The sequence below is a fragment of the Halyomorpha halys genome, unplaced genomic scaffold (assembly GCF_000696795.3).
Source record: "Halyomorpha halys isolate HHAL.00 unplaced genomic scaffold, Hhal_1.1 Scaffold1535.1, whole genome shotgun sequence".
NCBI classification, from domain to species: Eukaryota; Metazoa; Arthropoda; class Insecta; order Hemiptera; family Pentatomidae; genus Halyomorpha; species Halyomorpha halys.
The window spans coordinates 47,372-66,296 of record NW_027110783.1 but is presented as its reverse complement, the minus strand read 5'-3'; the positions used below and the strand labels follow the sequence as shown (position 1 = coordinate 66,296).

Here is an 18,925-nt window from a genome sequence, read left to right as displayed (position 1 = left end):
TGTGTTGATCTTTAATTTTATTATGATATAAAATTTAAATATTATCTCTGAAATTATTATCTGATTCCATTCATTGACGATTTTAGCAACCAAACATTCAGGTCCATTAAGGCCTCAATTGATTCTAATGGAAAAATATAAAAGGCATAAGATATACCCCGTTCAAGGGGAGAAATGAATTTTCCTCCGATTTAATAAGATGAAAAGAAAATGCCCCTCCTTTATTCAATACAAAATTTTCAAAAAACAAATATACTGAATTAGAAGGAAGAGGGGAGTTTTTTTCAATTCAAACAAGGATTTAAATCATTTATTTTTCTTTCCATTTATAGGGGTAATAATAATATAAATAAAATGTAAAATTTATTGTACATTTTACCTCGGGGTTCATAACATTGAGTTATACAATTTCGAGATATTAAACATCTTCTTGTGGCTGAATAATAAGAAAAAAAAGTTAAGCGGTCCAATTGTGTACTCCTTGGAACAAAGTTGGACTGTTTTACGGTAATTAATAAGAAAAGTAACTAAAAAAAAATATCGAAAACTATTGTAAGCATATTTTTAGAAAATTCCAAATCTAAATCTTGAGTCTCACTTATTTTGAGTTTACTATAAAATGTTCTGAATATAACAGTACTAAAGTGATGTACTGTCACCATCGAGTAACTGAAATTAGAATTTTGATATCAAATTTGCTATTTCTGGTCTGCATTTGTATGTCTTATCTAGTCCAGCAATGATGCCTGAATTTGAAAAATGTTAACTGTTTAGTCTTTTGCAGGAATCCATGAAAGACAAGATATAATATTATACTAATATTTCCTTATAGTATGATATTATAATACAATAATATAGCATAATTATTTATAATTATTATAATGTAATATTTATGCTCATGCTAACGATATTTTAGCATCGGTATAGCTTTATTGGTATTGATTAATACGTTATATATACATATAACGTATTAATTATTATAATGTAATATTTATGCTCATGCTAACGATATTTTAGCATCGGTATAGCTTTATTGGTATTGATTAATACGTTATATATACATATAACGTATTAATTATTATAATGTAATATTAATTATATACCCAATAATATTTTTACTGGAATTTATTAAATGTCATTATATTTAGAAACAATTCTCAACCACGTATCAAATAACTCTAAATAAATAAAGATACGTATATTTTTTTTAAGGCACCTACATCGAAAGGCTTCTTCGTATGAAAACAATTATTCGCTGGGTCTGTTATTGTTACGCAAATACAGATTCAATTTTCTCGTTTGTGTATCAACAAAGGCTAACTGATAATTCAAATACCCCGAGAATGGCTGTTATGAACAAGGCAACAAAACCCCCTTCCGAAAACAAACGCAATATCTGTTTTGTAATGAATGGGTGGAAATGAATTTACAAATGTGATCCATTTACCAGATTATTTACACGGCTAATTTCATCAATGAAAATCTATTCGATTACTTATAAACATGAATCAAAAGTGAAATTAAATTAATTTATTTTAATAAAAATCTTTATAGGGACCAAAAATACATCTTATATTCAACAAAAAGAAAGGGTTCAGTTCTATAAAATATTAATAATGCTTATAAAAATATCTGGTGTACCCACTCACACAACCTGCGTTACTCGTAATTTGGCTGCTAAAACCAACACACAAATTTCTTGCTGCTAAGTTAGTTAGTTCCTTTACACCAAGTCCAGCTGAGGCAGATGGTTATTTATTCTATTACTGTAGGCTTGAGTATACCCTGTGGGTCCACCTAGCCTTATAAAGTGGGCACAATTAATTAGAGAAACATCTGGCGTTTGAGCGTGTTCATAAGCAGATGAACTCCTTGCACAACCGTCATTTAAGAAATAGTACTTTCTTACAAATCATTAAGCCCCTGAACCTTCATGGGTTTTTGAGGTACATATTTCCATTTTCATTATTATTATTCGATAGAAACTTGATTAATTTATATTTATTATTTTAAAGTGATTTAATTGCCTTTCAAATGTTTTTATGATAATAAAATAAAAGTATACTTTTTGAATTCATTAAACCTAATCAAATAACTGTGAACTCAATTTTTGCTATCACTTTTACCAATTTCCAATATAAGATTTTTTTGTTGTAATAAATATTAACTTATTACATCCTACAAATTGTTGTATAATCATAGATTACGATAATAAACATTTCTTGAAATATATCGTGTCCCTCAATAAGAATGATACAATATGATATCACCAAAAAGTATTCGTTTCCTTCCGTTTAAGTAACTATGGTACTTATTTCTGCTTATTCTAAGCACGCAGAAAACCTGTTCAGTCCACAAGTATGTTATGTAATTGTATTTATTGTCAATCGCTAAGGCATGGATCAAATATTTTGTTTACGGCGATGAGGAGTAGGCGGCGCCATCTACTGGTATAAAGTTCAGCAAAACGCCACAGCCGAACCAGTCAACAGCCACTTGATACGGTTAATTCTCGGCCGATTCTGACCTGCTAATTCGGCAGTGAAATTTTAGGCCTTTTCAACAAAGAAACATCTTTGGAAAGAAACCATGGTTCCGAGCGTGGCGCAAGGAGAATGTTACCCACAGGTCGGTCACATATTAGAATATGTGACAGACCTGTGAGCAACTTTCTCCCTTACTAGACTCAAAAGCAGCACATTATCTGAGTTAAACATCTGAGTATTGGATTTAAGAAGTATGAACTAGATTAGATCAGAATAATGCTCAACTATGAGTCGAGCTCTCAAGCCAAAGTTTGCATTAGAAGTTTGACCCCTCCTCCCTCCCACTCCATCCCTTCTCTTGAAATCAGATTTACCTTCATTTCCATCTCATCTCAGCAGTGAACTTCGTTTTCCCATCTCAAAATTAATTAACTAATACCATTATATACATTTTTCGTTTATCCCCCACAATCATAGTTAAATTCATTTGTTTTCGTTACATCAATTAAATTTTCTAATAATTCAAAAACCTATCTGAAATGAAATAGCATCTCCACTTGATCCCCAAACTTTGGACAAGGGAAGGTTAAATACAAACCTGATATTATTTATTATATGTTACGAAGAAATTTGTTTTATGCTTCTTTCGGGAATATATATAACATATTTGTCTTGAATATTCATATATGAACATATATGAATTGAATCAAATATTCCTTTACAATAAACCTAATATTTATTTTTCGTTTCAAAAGTGTTATTTTCTACTTCAAACTCGTAGCTTCAGCTAATTGAGAAATATTGGATTCTAATTCTGTTTTTATTCAGAGATAGCATTTGGATTTCAATTATACTTTTTTGAAATTATTATAGTATATTCTGTAGATTTTTTTTTTAATTAAGATTTAGTAATGTCATATAATGCTAATATGAATTTATCAAATGATGTAAAACGAAATATTTAAAATTAATTTTATTATTGTTATTGAGAATATTGTAAATTTTATAGATTTATTATTTTTATGTATTTACTCAAGTTTTTAGCATTGTGCTTTCATTTTTTTTATCGCAATCAGCGATCACTAAATATTTTAATCCATAACATTTATTTTTTTGTTTCTCTTTCTAACTGACCTCACTGTTTTTTATGGGCCCACTCTATGACAAAATGACAAACAAGATTGTAATCAATGCCTTATGACTTTTGGGTTAATGGGTAAAGAATAACAGTAAATTTTAAAGTTGTACAATATGATTTATTTGATATTTTGTTATAAAACATAGTTATTTTTCATATTCTGCTGAATTTAATAATTTGGTAGTGTTGTTATTGCGATGTGTAGGTTGATTATTTCCTTGAATCAAATCTTCCCAACTTAATGAGCTGCCACTTGATAGTAGTTGTAGGGGAACTGAAATACAAAATATATATGTATTTAACATTTAATAAAAAATTAAAAAATAATTTTAAAAAAAAAAGTGCATAATCAAAAAACTTACGCCAGAAAAAGGAACTTGGTTTTGATAATTCTGGCCCTGGAATGGGTATACATAAGGACGCTGGTACTGGTAAGGGTATTGTCCTTGGTATTGGTATGGGTACTGTCCTTGGTATTGGTATGGGTATTGTCCTTGGTATTGGTATGGGTATTGTCCTTGGTATTGGTATGGGTATTGTCCTTGGTATTGGTATGGGTATTGTCCTTGGTATTGGAATGGGTATTGTCCTTTATATTGATATGGGTATTGTCCTTGATACTGATATGGGTACCCCTGGTAAGCATATGGTCCCTGGAATTGAGCAGGGTTGAGCCCTTGGTTGTATCCGTACTGCTGTGCATAAGTTTCATAGGTGTTCTGATCATTCTCGGTTTGCTGGTACTAGAAATAAATTAAAATTTAATTAATGTATAATAATACGTATTAATAATTAAAGTACACATTAAATAAACTTAAAAAAAAATTATACTTTAACTTCAATTACCTCTGCGTTTAGTTCACACGCAGCCAAAGCCAATAAGGCAGCTAGGCACAATGTTTTGAAAAACATTTTTCCTAAAAAAATATTTGAAAATATATATATTATTTTTAAAAAAAATCAATGCCATATATTCCTTACTAAAAAAAAATTTAATTTAAGCACAAGAATTCAGATAAACATTAGTATTTATGTTTAAGTTATAAAAAAAAAATCAAATTGAAACTGTTTAGTATAATAAAATCATAAAATATTTGATACTCACTGAATATTAATAATTTGAGATGGTATACTCAAATATAACGATCTGAAAATTTGTCCCCTTTTATACCAGCAAATTGTGTTTATCATGTTTTTTTATTTGAGGGAGGGGGGAGAGCAAACAAATCATATCAGTGTGGCTAATAAGCAATCAAAATTTAATAATCATTTTTTTCTCTAATTAATAATTGGGGTATAACGTGATGAAAAAAATAATCATTTCGTGCTTGAACATCATTTAATATGTGGAAAATTCCCAATATTTCAGGCTTCATTTTTTAAAAATAAAATCTATTTCCTTTTTCGAAGCATTCTCAATTTGTTCGATAATTTTTCAGTTTTTTAATTCAAATACATCGATCCTTGAACAAATCCTTGGGATCAATTTCTTTTTATTTATTTAAAACGAAAATGGTAGGATTTATTGGTTTTTAATTTTAAATATTTGCATATAATTCGTTGATTTAAATCAACTAATTATTATTAAAATATAATAATAATAATGCGCTCTGCAATTAAATTTTAACATTATTAAAACAATGTTCCCATGCTTATCAATTTTAATTAATTGTGTGACCTTTCAGGTAGTGTGCGTTTTATTTTTATTTTTTTAACTAGGAGGAAACACAATAGGAGTTTTTTACCCCTTGAAGCGTTGACTCTGTTCTCGGGTGTAATTAATTAGGATTAAATAAAGAAAGAAGACAGAAAAAACTTTCATAAAGTTTGTAATGAATTATATATAGCCGACTATTATCTTAAATTGTTTAATGTTATTAATACTATAACTTCTATTTGTTTATAATGCCGACTTTAATATTGGTATATTTTCAATTTAAAAGCAGTACAGGCCATCTTTTTTTAAAAATTAATATGCTATTTTTATAAATTTTTCATGCATAACAAAATAATTTATATTAGAATTTTTTAATCATCAATAAATAAATAGACCTCTACAAAGACAAATGATGAAGGATATTGGGCTCAGTACTTCCTAAGAAAATTATATCCTCGGTTATACAAAAGTTTGATATGGTCTGAATCCATGTTCAGTCATCTGATTATTCCCCTTACTTGATTTTAAGCAGATACCCACTTTTTTTGGTGGGTGTGACGTTTCTTTAGCCGGATTTAATCCCAAGCTTCGAAGTAAAAAGTCTGATTGAATGTGTTATACGAATAAAATGACATGAAAGGACTGAACAAGATTGAGTACACCCTATGATACCTCCCCAAAAAAAGTAAAACTTCGAAGTTTTTTTTCGAATTTAGGAAATCTATATTTCAGCTCTTTCGTTGCCGTCCCTCTGGCAAATCTCCTTTAAGCTATTCTTGACAAGAGGACATGGATGGTACCATTAATTTTTTTAAAACTTTTAAATTTTCTAAATAGTTTCAAATCTATTTGACCAAAAATTGATAGTTTGAACCTTATCTAACTACATATAATAGGTAAAGAATATTTGAGGCGTTCAGTTGAACTTAATTTTTAAGGAATTAAAGTTTTTGTCATCATCGGCTTTTGTAAATCTGACTTAAAAAATTGTTGAAAGAACTTTGTTTTCTGAAATGTTGATATTAACTTATGGTAAGTGACTATTGGTTGAAGGTTAAACCTGGTAATTAATGAACTATTGAACATTGTAAAAGTTTTAATTTTTGTAGTTACCATGTTTTAAGACCGAACACCTTGTTAATTTAAAAAACAATATATTTTTATTGTTGTGATAGATTCTACATCTATCCGTGGCGCTACAGCCCAATTTGGACGTTGGCCTCCTCAATGATCCTTCGTAATTTCGCTCAATGTTGTGCGGCCACTCTCCAGTTGCGGACGCTCTGAAGTTGCCTGGAATCCCTTATGATGGTATCCTCCCATCTCAGCCTTGGCCTGCCTTTTCCTCTGGTCCGATACAGTCCAGCAACCTCCTCGTGATCTCATCTCCTGCATCCTGACGACATGGCCAGCCTCCCCAGCCTTATGCCGCATCACGTCTCCCTCACCGTACAGCTCGTAGACTTCCCTGTTGGTTCGCCTACTCCAATTCTCGCCAACCTTGACACAATCCAATATTTGGCGCAGAATTTTTTTTTCGAAAACCAAGATGTGATAGATTAAAACATAATTATATTTCATACTAGGGCGATTTTTTTAGGTTAATTTTTTTTTTTTAGATTAAATGTTTTGTTGAATTTTTTTTTTTAACTCAGTGAGTTGGCACTTGATAGTAGTTGTAAGGGAACCGAAATACAAAATATGTATTTATTTATTTCATCATATTTACTATACCATTCAAAAGTATTTAAGAAGTAGAATTAATTATATTTTGGACTATTTAGTATCAGTTCTTTTTTGCATGTTTCAGCCCTGAAGATGGTACAGACGATTGCAACGAAACGTCTGTTGATAAAAAAAAGTTTTGTTTTTATATTGCATTATAATCCCGTTCCAATAGATAATAAATATTAAATACATATAAATAATAAAGATGTAGAAAAATCGTAAAGAACTTAAGTTTCTTTCATTCCATTCATGGTTCATAAGCCCTCTAGAGCCCATAGCTGCACTTCCTTTACGGGCTATCTCATTCAACCCTGATTTTAACAGCGACCGAATCTTTGAGCTGACTGCCAGCCAGGGCGGTCGTTTTCGACATTGTAGAAGATCCGTAAGCGCGTCACGCCCTAGAATCAAATCTGTTTGTGCTAGAATAGGAAGAAAACGCCGAGGACGTATGTTGAATAGCCGGACACGACATAAGGCTCTTTAATTCGGCAGGAGTGAGATGTAAGGGCTTTCTATCTAGTTATGTGAACAAGCTTTGTACACTGGGCGGGAAAGCGGCCCCCTTCTCATTCAGACCCTCCGTGTTGTGCAACCTCATGTACATGTAACCCATTCTATATTATAATTCGCCCTCCTACACCTTTCACACTGTCCACTTAACTTCCCCAGTGATCTATGACCGCTCTTGAGGTTTTTTGCCGTTTTATTTTTTTTAGTCGTTCTGTGACTTTTACAGCCTCCAGCTTCAGACAGAATCTAAAAACAGCTATTTGGGGTGTATTACAGATGTGTAGAAGTTGACTATTTTCCTAATTTAAAGTTCACTTATGACGAAAGACGTTCCATAAATAATGTAGACAAGTACTGAATAATGGTAATCCAAGACGTACACTTTTTTTTCTATGTTACTATCTTAAAACTTTTCTTCCAAAAGTTTCATTATTAGTACTTTTAAAAAAAATTGCTAATTAAATTATTGAATGTAATCAATAATTAAAATACCTCTACTACTGTAGGAAGATAAATAAAATAGGGTTCAATTTTTTATATACGATAAATCTTCTATCACGAACATTCCTTTATTCTTTTATTTTGTTTCTACTGGCGTTTCAGTAAATCTCCACATCACATAAAAAAAACAAAAATCAAGACGAACATAATAATGTTTTATTTATCCTTACTTAATTAATTAATCAAAAGTATATAGAGTCAAAAATTTTTTAATTAAAATGAAAGGTTGTTTAGTGTTTGATAAATGGATTTTGAAAAATTAATGTGTTTATTCAAAAATGTTTTTAGATAAAATTATAAACTTTTTATTTTATTTTAAGGCATCAACCACTTACGGGTCATTCACATAAAGATTTTGAGGGAGTCGTATGCTCAGCATTCAGTTAAAATGTATTTAATGATAATTCGCGTTCCGCAAGTCTGATAATAAGTATAAAAGATTAAAAGTTAAAATCAAATTAAGTTTAAGATCCTTGTTTTATTAAAAATAGAAGCTTTTCATGTTAACTATAAAATTTACTAGAATGCAAAATGTGAGTTTTGGTGTTGGACCCTTCATATAGATTATTATGATTTGTTGTATTAATCAAAGTTATTTTACAGATAAAGATTTTATTGTCATAAGATAATAAACTGAATCATTATTCATTTATTTTATTTTTATCAATTTATTTTTTTATTCTGTATTATTAAACATCGTTTGAATTAACTTGATTTAATTATGAATACTTTTCCATTTCTTCAAAATTAAAAAAATCATAAATGTTAATTAGTATTAATTTAGTAAATATGTCCAAATTGTGATTTAATATTCACATTCAAACAAAACGTGCAAAAACTTAAAAACACTTGAGATTGTTTTTTTTTAATAATTGCCTGATATATTAAATTGAAAAAAAATTAAAAATACTTAAGAGTTATTTTTGTAATAATTACCTAAAATATTAAATTGATTAAAAATTGATAGAATTTCTACATGTTTCTCCTAATGTTGTTTGTTTTATTTTTTTAAATGTAATAGAATGTTATGTGAGGGTACCTTGCATCTAAATATGCAAACCACAAGTGGTTGAATTACGGATTTGGAAGGTCTCTTCCAAGAGAAATAAAATCTTTTTGTTATAAAAACAATTCACCATTCATGCGAAAATTCTCCAGAGACATGCTAAGACTTAGGTCAGCTGCATATAAACATAAAAAATAAATGTTAAACATAATGCACTGATATGATGTGGCAATAGCTGCCATACTTTGAGCAAGAGGAGTACCAGGTATAAACTAAGCTCGTGCGGATCGTTCACACGTTGGTTGGACTTTGCAACCAACGGTCTACTGAAATCTCCGATTCAATCCTGACAATACAGAAATAGGTCATGGATTATAGATCCGGTCAGAAAAAAATAAGTAACAAAACCATGATTGTAACAATATTCTATCAAAATATACTTTTCATAAAAATTTACAATATAAATAAATAATAAAATATTAGATTTTTAGATAACCAGGATTTATTTTAGATTTCCATGTTCATTTTATTTAATTTTGAAAATAACTTAGTATTCTTATTTTGAAGAAGTTTTTGTTCAAACTTATACTTTATAGCAGAAACGTTTTCGTAATAGTTTTTGCAAGAATGTTTTTCTTAAACTTCTACTATAAAGTTCTTACGAAAACTACGTTAGAATTAGTTCATTGGTAAATTTTATTATTAGAACATTTATTATACAATTTCTTACATGACCTTTTTGGTTAGGACTTTTATATTATAGCATAATATTTATTTACAATAATTTTTGGCTCTTCAACAACTGAGGACATTTTAGGCCTGTTCAAATGGTCAACAATAACAATCGAAATTATGAGCTATAATTTTTTTTTTTTTATTTTAAACGTTTTTATTTAATCTTACAGATTTCTGGTACATCAGTTCCTAGTACAACTTCATCTCGTTAAATTTTTTTTTTATTTCTTTATCAGCAGATCGGCCTGGTAGCTCTTACATGATTATTATAGCAGTTTGTTAGTTATTTCTTAACTGTTAATAATAGGAGGGTATGTAGAGGATCGTGCAAGAGACACCTCTGACTATTTGCGATGCTACAACTATTATAATTAAAAGTACTAAAATCAATAATAATAATAAAAAAAACGATCCAGAGAAAATAAGAAACGAAAAGAAATAATATATATAAAATTAATTTAAAAAAATTAACTCTACAAAATTACTATAAAAAATAAAATAATAATAATAAAAATAAATAAAATGTTTATAATAAAACTTCTTGAATCAGCGTGGTATTCAGTCCTCATGATTTGGTTGGATTGCTTAAGCTATATGCCACTACACATTTAACTGTTGGTAAATTGGAATGGAATTATGTAAAGCGTTTTTTGATTTATCGATTAAACTTGCAGTTCACAATGCATTTTTTATTTTGTGCAGGACTCTGTTCTTCAGACTTTACAACTGTACAAAAGTAATGTCTTAGTATTGTTTTATAAATGAGTTCAGTTGTACCTAGTTTTAGTATAAATTTTCTCTTGACGATACGATACATCATCGTTAATCTTGGTTAGGTTTGGGTTAATTTGATGTTGATGTTATGATCGGTTAATTTTATGCAGTTGAACTACGCCACAAGAGAACATTAGGGCATCTGTAAATTTTTTTAAATTAATTAAATTGTTACTACTGTAAGCTCCTACTCTCCTGTTACAATATATAACTGTTCCTGATTAAATCAGTGTTCATTCATTTCCCGCCCCTAGCCACTTCCGTTTCATCTCTTCTCGCGTCACGAAATCAATTTACTTCCTTATACTTTTTATTTCTTGACTTGTAACACGACGGTAAAAAAAACTTCACTTCAAAACCAAAAAAAAAAAAATTGTAAAAGTTGTTAGGAAAAAATAGGAGAACAACACAACAGTGGAGAAGGAACAAGGGCGTTGGCTGGTAGTTGTAGGGAAATATGTTATCCTAGAACGCGATCATCATTTAGATCAATTAGCTACTCACTTATGATAAGCATCCTGTTTAGCCTGAGTTCTAAGAAAGAGCCATAATAGGTCATATATTTCAGCAAATAGACTTAGCACAAGCAAAGGTGTTAATTTGTTACGGTTAGTATCATAGACCGCTAGACAATACACCTGAAAGGGCGGAGCCATGATTTACAATATGGCTTGAAAGCATTGTCCGGGAGACAATACTTTATTAGAGGGACGGTTGCTAAGACCAAAAGCCTGGAGCACTCTGTTTTGTAATTCGAAACAAGATTCCGCCCTGATATTAACTGGACGCTCTTCCACTGGAGCGTAATCAGAGTTAATGAAGGAAACCGTAGAGCTTCGGTAAGCAGCCCTATAGTAGCCATTTTAGCGACTTAATTACATTCCATCAATGGCCAAGTATTATTTTATAATAATGTTTTTAATATGAGTGATATCACTTTAGAAATAAAATTTAACGGCAAAACATAATCTTGAATCTTATTATACCTTAAAGATGGTGACATCGAGTTAACTCCAGGCACTACCCTATAATATTCATTGTGATTTCCGTTGGTTAATATTATACTATGATCTTAATACCAATAATATAATTAATACTTCGATATAATGATTTTATGATGTAAAATATGAGAACAATTAAAAAAAAAACATGAAAAAAAGTTATTTCTTTCTTGATGTATAATACTGTCAGTGCTCTGAAAATTCAGATATTTGTTCTATTAACCCGTCATCGGTCGCTAGGTCAATTTTAACACGGATGGCCACGCGAGAGAATTTTTCTCACATTTCTTAATTAGAGCTCGTAAAAGTATTTTTTAAAATATAAATTTTTTATTTAGGATAGGTTTATTTAAGCATAACATTAATTGTTTATTATAAGCATAATATTTATTTAACATAAAGAATAAAAAATATTTATTTTGATACAAGAGCAAATTAGTTTTAAAAAATTCAAAAAAACAAACAATTATAAAATATTAATAAACATAAAATGAAATCTTGGAAATTAGACAGACAAAGCTATAAAAAGAATCAAAATACAAACTTCATGTTATAAGAACATTTAAGAACACTAATCTTAAAAAAAAAATGCTCAGTCTGAAGAAACCTCTTGTGCACAACTGGTGTAATTGAATACCATATGACTGGGTCAAATCGGTCTTTTACACTGGTGATAAATCTTTTTGGTTTTTCTATTCGCTTTCCTGGGACAGAATGCACAAAACTCCTACGTGATAGTGGGTGTGGCCCAGCGATGAAGTGAAAACATGAAGAGATACATTTTTGTTATAAGGAGCACCCTAATATACACTTATAGTATCGAAATACAATTCATAGTAAATAATACGCACCTAATGAAGTTCTTGCCTCTTTAGCTACGTTTCCCTATTTCTGTTAATTTTTTCTTGGAGAAAAAAAATTTTTTGTAGATTAAATACACTTGAGAATAATCCTCCCAAATTGAATATTTTTATTGTAGATAATGTCTCACGAAAAGGGTATATTTCCATGGAAAGAGGGTTGGACGCTTACCCAAAGCTGCTAGTGTGGTGTAGAGGGCGAGGTATAGAAGGAAGAGACTGTGAACAGCAGATTTCAGGAAGATGGGAACCACAGCCTCCCTCTAGCAGTACCCAGACTCGAAAAAACTATTAACGTGAGAGAAATTCTCATGCAGCCACTAATGACGGGTTAAGAGATGGTTTCAGGGAATAAAATTTCATTTGAACAACATAAAAAAAAATCTATGATTTACTTTTTGTAAACTATATCAATAGGAGTCAAGAATTAATACCTTTAATTTAGTTAATATAACATCCTGCAATAATTTATTAATAAAGTAAATAGTAAAATAACTATTAAATTGCTGAAACCAAAATATTTTCTCTTGGAACAAAAAAAAAAAAAAAAACAACAGATTTTCCATTGGCATTTCTTAAATAATTCATATTCAGTTTAAATCATAAATGTGGAGAAAGCATTCTTTCTATTAGATTATATACGATTTACTTTTTGTAAACTATATCAATAGGAGTCAAGAATTAATACCTTTAATTTAGTTAATATAACATCCTGCAATAATTTATTAATAAAGTAAATAGTAAAATAACTATTAAATTGCTGAAACCAAAATATTTTCTCTTGGAACAAAAAAAAAAAAAAAAACAACAGATTTTTCATTGGCATTTCTTAAATAATTCATATTCAGTTTAAATCATAAATGTGGAGAAAACATTCTTTCTATTAGAAGAAATAAGTTAATTCCTAAAAAATTTAAATCTGTACCGCTACTATTATTACTAGTAGCGCTAGTATTACTATTTCCTTCAATCATATAATATTCAAACATTATTATTATTATTGGCGCGACAGACCATAGAGGTCCAAGACCTCGCGCGATGTACGTAGGAAATACATCACGCGTCTCATGGCGAGGTTTTCATAGGGTGGGTTCGTCACTTCCATGCCTATTTTTTTGAGTGCCACCCATTGGCTTACGGGGCTCACAAATGCCCGGCGGGAGATTTTGAGTGAGTATTGCATATTTGTATGCTTGAAAAAATCCCGAGTAGGGCCGGGACTCGATCTCGTAACCTTCAAGCGTTACCACGCTGCTGCCGTGACCCCCATTCATACATTATTTCATCTAATTGAATAATTATGTTGGATTAGTTTGTAGTATATTAAAATGTAAAAAGATTTATTTTATGTATATACAAATAGACTGGATATACTTAATTTTATTTATGGATATATGAGGAATAGCATCCTTATAGAATATTTTTATTTTTTAAAAATTTAAATGACAGTTTTTAACTTCATACACATTATAAGGTATCTTTTTTTTAAATTATCGAATTATATTTAGTATTTTAATATTAATATCACAGAAAAATTGAGGCATATCTTTTATAATTTGTGAAACGTTGGTTGTTTATATGAAAACAACAGATAAAAGGAAATTGGCATATGTCTTTCATTTACATCCAAAAGTAAGACATTTATTTTATAACATCATAAATAATGATGTGTATAAATAAATATACAAATAAATACATAAATAATGAATAAATGTTAATTATTACTGTTTAGAAATCAAGTACTAAAGGTCGTTCGTCTAAGAACATAACTTTCCAGGAGAGTAAAAAAACAACGTATTTAGTGATCTATAAGTAGATTCTTAACATATATGCTGAAATAAGAATTTAACATAAAGTTCATAATTACAAAATCAAAGCATAAGCAACAATACAGTTAATTTGATTTCCTGAAAATGCAGTTTATGGACATACGACCCTATGCCTATGAAGATCGGTATAACTAATGTTTATAAATATATGAGAATGAAAATTCCTCAGGTAGCTCCATGTATGTCAAGTAAATAACTTAAAGCTTAAAAAAAAAAAAAATTCGAGAAATGATATTTCCAATCAATGGTCCCATTACACGCCCTAATTATTTTCAATAACCAATAAACTTTAACAAGTTATTTTGACAATTATTTTCCCGACCTCATTGACATTAATTGAACAATGATCAATTTTAAAAAATAATAACTAAATTCAGAACTCGTACAATGACCTCAATAAATAAATATATAACCTATTTCAGATAAAGATGATTTATGTACATTTTATTTACTTGCCTTTTTTTTTTTTTAATTAAAACTAATTAAGAGCAATTGAAGATTTAGGCCGAGTAGTCTGTGTTTAAATGACGTAATTTTGTGCCCGGTCAAAAGTTTTTTAGATTAAGTTCCAACCATTAACTTCAAAGGTATCCCTCAAAATTATATTCAATAATCAGTTTGTAACATAAAATATAACAAACTATTATACAGTGGTTTAATATTTTAATTTAATAATTATTCTATCAGTAAATAACAAATAATAAAATATAAGGTGAATTCACATACATGACTTTTCTAATCGCTTTCGGTGTAATCAAATACAAAAAACAAAAGTATACAGTATGTTCGCTAATAATAGTCCTATAAGAGTTTTTTTTTTTGGCAATTTAATTTTCTACAATGAATGGAATGGCCTCATATAATATTTCAGAAGATGTATAGTTCTGTAGTAACTAAAAAAAAAAAATAGAAAATTAAACTGGTTTTCATGTGAATCCGCCCAGATATCTTTAAAACTAAGGTATTATGGGCTAACAATTTTAAAAGTTTGTTGTATATTTTTCGTCTTACATAGTAATAACGTGTTTATTTATTAGTTTATTCACAAATGAAGCTCTCTCTTCAACGCTTCTCACATTAGGTGACAGATTAACTCAATCTCTATCCATCTTAACCCATCGTTAGAATCCTTCCCAAAGTTCGAAACGCCAGTAGCCTAGAGACCTATTGTAGATATTTTTTAGTTCTGACAAAGGTCAGATATTCCACTCAAGTTCTGAGCGCCAACGACCAACGCCGTCACTCATCCTCAACTACCTTTTAAGACCAGTGACGCGGTGGGGAAGAATCGCTGGGATCTTCAAGAGTCCTGCTTATTTCCACATAAGTAGAAGTACACAGATGTAAGTAGGAATGGATGTGTTAAAGACTTTTTTACTTCAAGTTTAATATTGTTTAATTTCCCCCATTATTCACTATTTTCTTATCACTTAATTTAAATCTATGCAAATATGCTGAGAATGTGCTCTCTCATCTCAATTATCACTATTTAAAAATATACTTATTAAAATATAAAATTAAAAATATACGACTGAAAGTGATATTACACAATTCAGAGAAATTAAATTTAATTAATTAAAATAAAAGTGCCCAATTGAGTTCATGGGCATTGGGCCCAGATACCGCTCGAAACAAAAAAATAAGTAACAAAATTGTTCATTATTATTTTTATCTATTTATATAATTTTATTTACTTTTCATCTTTTTTTTTTATTTAAAGCTTTAAGAAAATAATCCAAAACTTTATATCTGAAATATGACTGTATGAAACATATAATCAGCCGCCATATTAAAGCAAAAATAAGGTTGAAAACGAGTTTCGGAGACAATATTTTGGTCAATTACTGAAAAAGTTTGTTAAGGATATCTAAAACTTTAGATTGTTTTTAAATCATACTCGCAGGTTTGGAGAAATCTAAGACGAAAATAGTCTTAAAATAATTATTATCACTTCCAGACTTCTATTAGCTTAGCCCCTGATGAAGGTAAGAGGTCTCTGCCAATCCAATTTCCCAGCTATTTAAGGAGGCTTAGATAATGAGTCGTGTAATGAGAAGAGGCCTTGATAGTCCAAGAGCCCAAGAGGAGAAAAAAAGTTACTTATTTCACCCCAATCTTAGGTTACATTAATGAAAATTAATTGTTGTTAGTAGTCAAAATGAGTCTGCCAAATATAGTTAAGAGAAATAAAAAAATGCTGCCGTTTCAAAATGTAAAAAATTCATTCGGGTTACCAAATACTACCTGCCACACTAAAAACATAACAGAACATAAATTAAAGAATAGTAAATTTGCTAAAATATAAAACTTTATAGTGAAGTAGTATATTACACACAGTTATTTAAAGTGCATAAAATAATAATTAACAATACAACCTTGACAGGACGGGATTATGTATATAAACTGCGTATTTAATCAATAAGGATTCAGTATTAACATATGATACAATGCTATTCCTTATAGTTTATAAGGTCCTTTAGATGTTTAGTAAGGGAGTTGGGCACATAAATAATTGGGGTAGAATAAATGAAATAAATATAATATAAAATAATAAACATAATATAAGGGGCGTGCACCATCTCTAAAGAAAAAGAAAATCTTATTTTTTGAAAAAACTTCATATCTTAGGCTGTCAAAAATTTGGAAAATTATGAAATGATAGAGTCTTACAATTATTTTTAATTTTAAGGTAATCCGCTCTTAATTCCTCAGCTATCACAAACTTTTATTTTAAGTAAAAATGGAATTTAGTTGGCCAAAATTAGAATCATTTGGTAAGAGCTCAAAACAATTTGAATCTGATATGTATTTTTTTTTTATTTTTACATAAAATTCATTAATACTTTTTATTTATCTATTATTTATTATTTCAAACAATGAGAACTGTCTTTATGTATTATAAAAATTTAAGATACTATAGAGTTGTTCTTTTTTTAATTTGAATGAAACCTATCTGACATCAAAGACCAATTAATTTCTCATTGACTTACCGTGTTTAGTCAATATCGTAAAAGCCATCCTGGAGAAAATCGAAAAAATTGAAAAATCGATTCTATAAAGAGGCACTTTCAATTATCAAAATTTAAGATAATTTAGAGATTTTTTTATTAATTTGAATGAGCCCTATCTGACATCAAAGACCAATTAATTTCTCATTGACTTACCGAGTTTAATCAAAATCGTTACAGATACTCTGAAAAAAATCGAAAAAAAAAAATTGAAAAATCGACTTTATAAAGTGGCAATTTTAGCCGGTCGATTTTAGTGAAACGTTGCTGTCACGTCCCAGGCATATACCCGTATTAAATACATAATTTTAGTTTCATACGAATTTTAAGCTAGAATTTTCGCACATTCACAGATTTAGACCATTTGGTGTCACAGGATACCATATAATATTTCGACACAGGATACCTCAAAAAGTGTATTGCAAATCAGACGCAAATTACCCAAAAATTAATCATCATGGCTACATATAAGTCACAAAGGATATGTATGAAGGGCACCAATTATTTATGTATATATTTAGATGTATATTAATAGTGTTATTTATCTGTTTAATAAAGGAAGTAAGAAGAAAAAAAGAAAAAAAAGTGTATTACCATTGAAAAATCGAATTCGAAATTTTGTACGATCGCACTACATTCCCTTACTATACAATAATTACATACTATAGTAAAATATTATAACTTTATAATGGTATATTTTTTATATCATATTTTGTAATAAGTTTATAAGAAGTATTTACTCATAAATGTATAAAATTTATTAACCATTTTACTTTAGAATACGTTCCACTTTTAAGTCTTAATATACTTTAATAAAAACATACTTTTTACAAACCCATTTTTAAAAAAATATATTTACTTTTGATAGAGTAAATAAATAAATAACATCTACTTTCTAATAAATAATAAGGATATTATTGCCACTATAAAGAATTGAATAACTCTTTAAAAACTTCCGGTACTGCAGACAAGATATCAGTTATCTCTTCCTGCTCCCTTGTCATGATTAAGGTGATAAACTGTCTGAAGTAAGAAGAGGAAGGATTTTAACGAAATATTTCAGACACTTATAAATCAGACGAATGGGCACCAGGCTAAGATAGAGTGTACAACTCTCACAATTCTTCAGGCTAAGACGAGCTAGTATATGATTTTATTGCTCCCATTTTTACTTTTATAAGGAGTTTTTTATATTTCGTAATTTTTCATAATCATTTATTTTTCGTTTAAAAAATAAAGATATTAATCATGCTATTCTTATATGTTATCCCATTTCTTTTTTAAAATTTTTAGTCAGTTAACTATACAAGAAATCTTAGATTATAACTTATTAAATGAATTTTATTTTTTAAAAACCTATTATAGCAATCGTAGTATAATATGAATATCATTAATATATTAATATTATAATAATTATTTAACACAATTAAATAAAAAGCACATGAGGATCAATTATAAATACAAGTAATAATTTTCTCTGGATTATCTCTCTGGGAAGTCTGGTGAGTCAATTCATTTAAAAATTTTTGAGGTTAATGACTTAAGTTAAGGAAAAAAACATACTATATACAACGATTCAGATCACAAAGCACACAAAGGGGACTGGTTGAGATAGTCTTCATACTTAATCAAGCAGGAAAATGAGCGACAAAGGAGGAGAATCAATGAAGGAGAACAGCTTCAGGGATG

At 29.2% G+C, this 18,925-nt stretch overlaps 1 protein-coding gene across 1 annotated transcript; it reads right to left on the bottom strand.

Annotated features, from left to right (window-relative positions):
• Nucleotides 1–3,720: 3,720 nt before the first annotated feature.
• LOC106689956 (uncharacterized) lies at nt 3,721–4,579 on the bottom strand. The gene is made up of 3 exons (XM_014435185.2): nt 4,471–4,579; nt 3,987–4,367; nt 3,721–3,898 (listed from the first exon to the last, which is right to left on the bottom strand). Exons 1-3 carry the CDS (start codon nt 4,534–4,536, stop codon nt 3,863–3,865), a joined length of 483 nt encoding a protein of 160 aa, XP_014290671.1. The 5' UTR covers nt 4,537–4,579; the 3' UTR covers nt 3,721–3,862.
• Between the last annotated feature and the right edge of the window lie 14,346 nt (nt 4,580–18,925).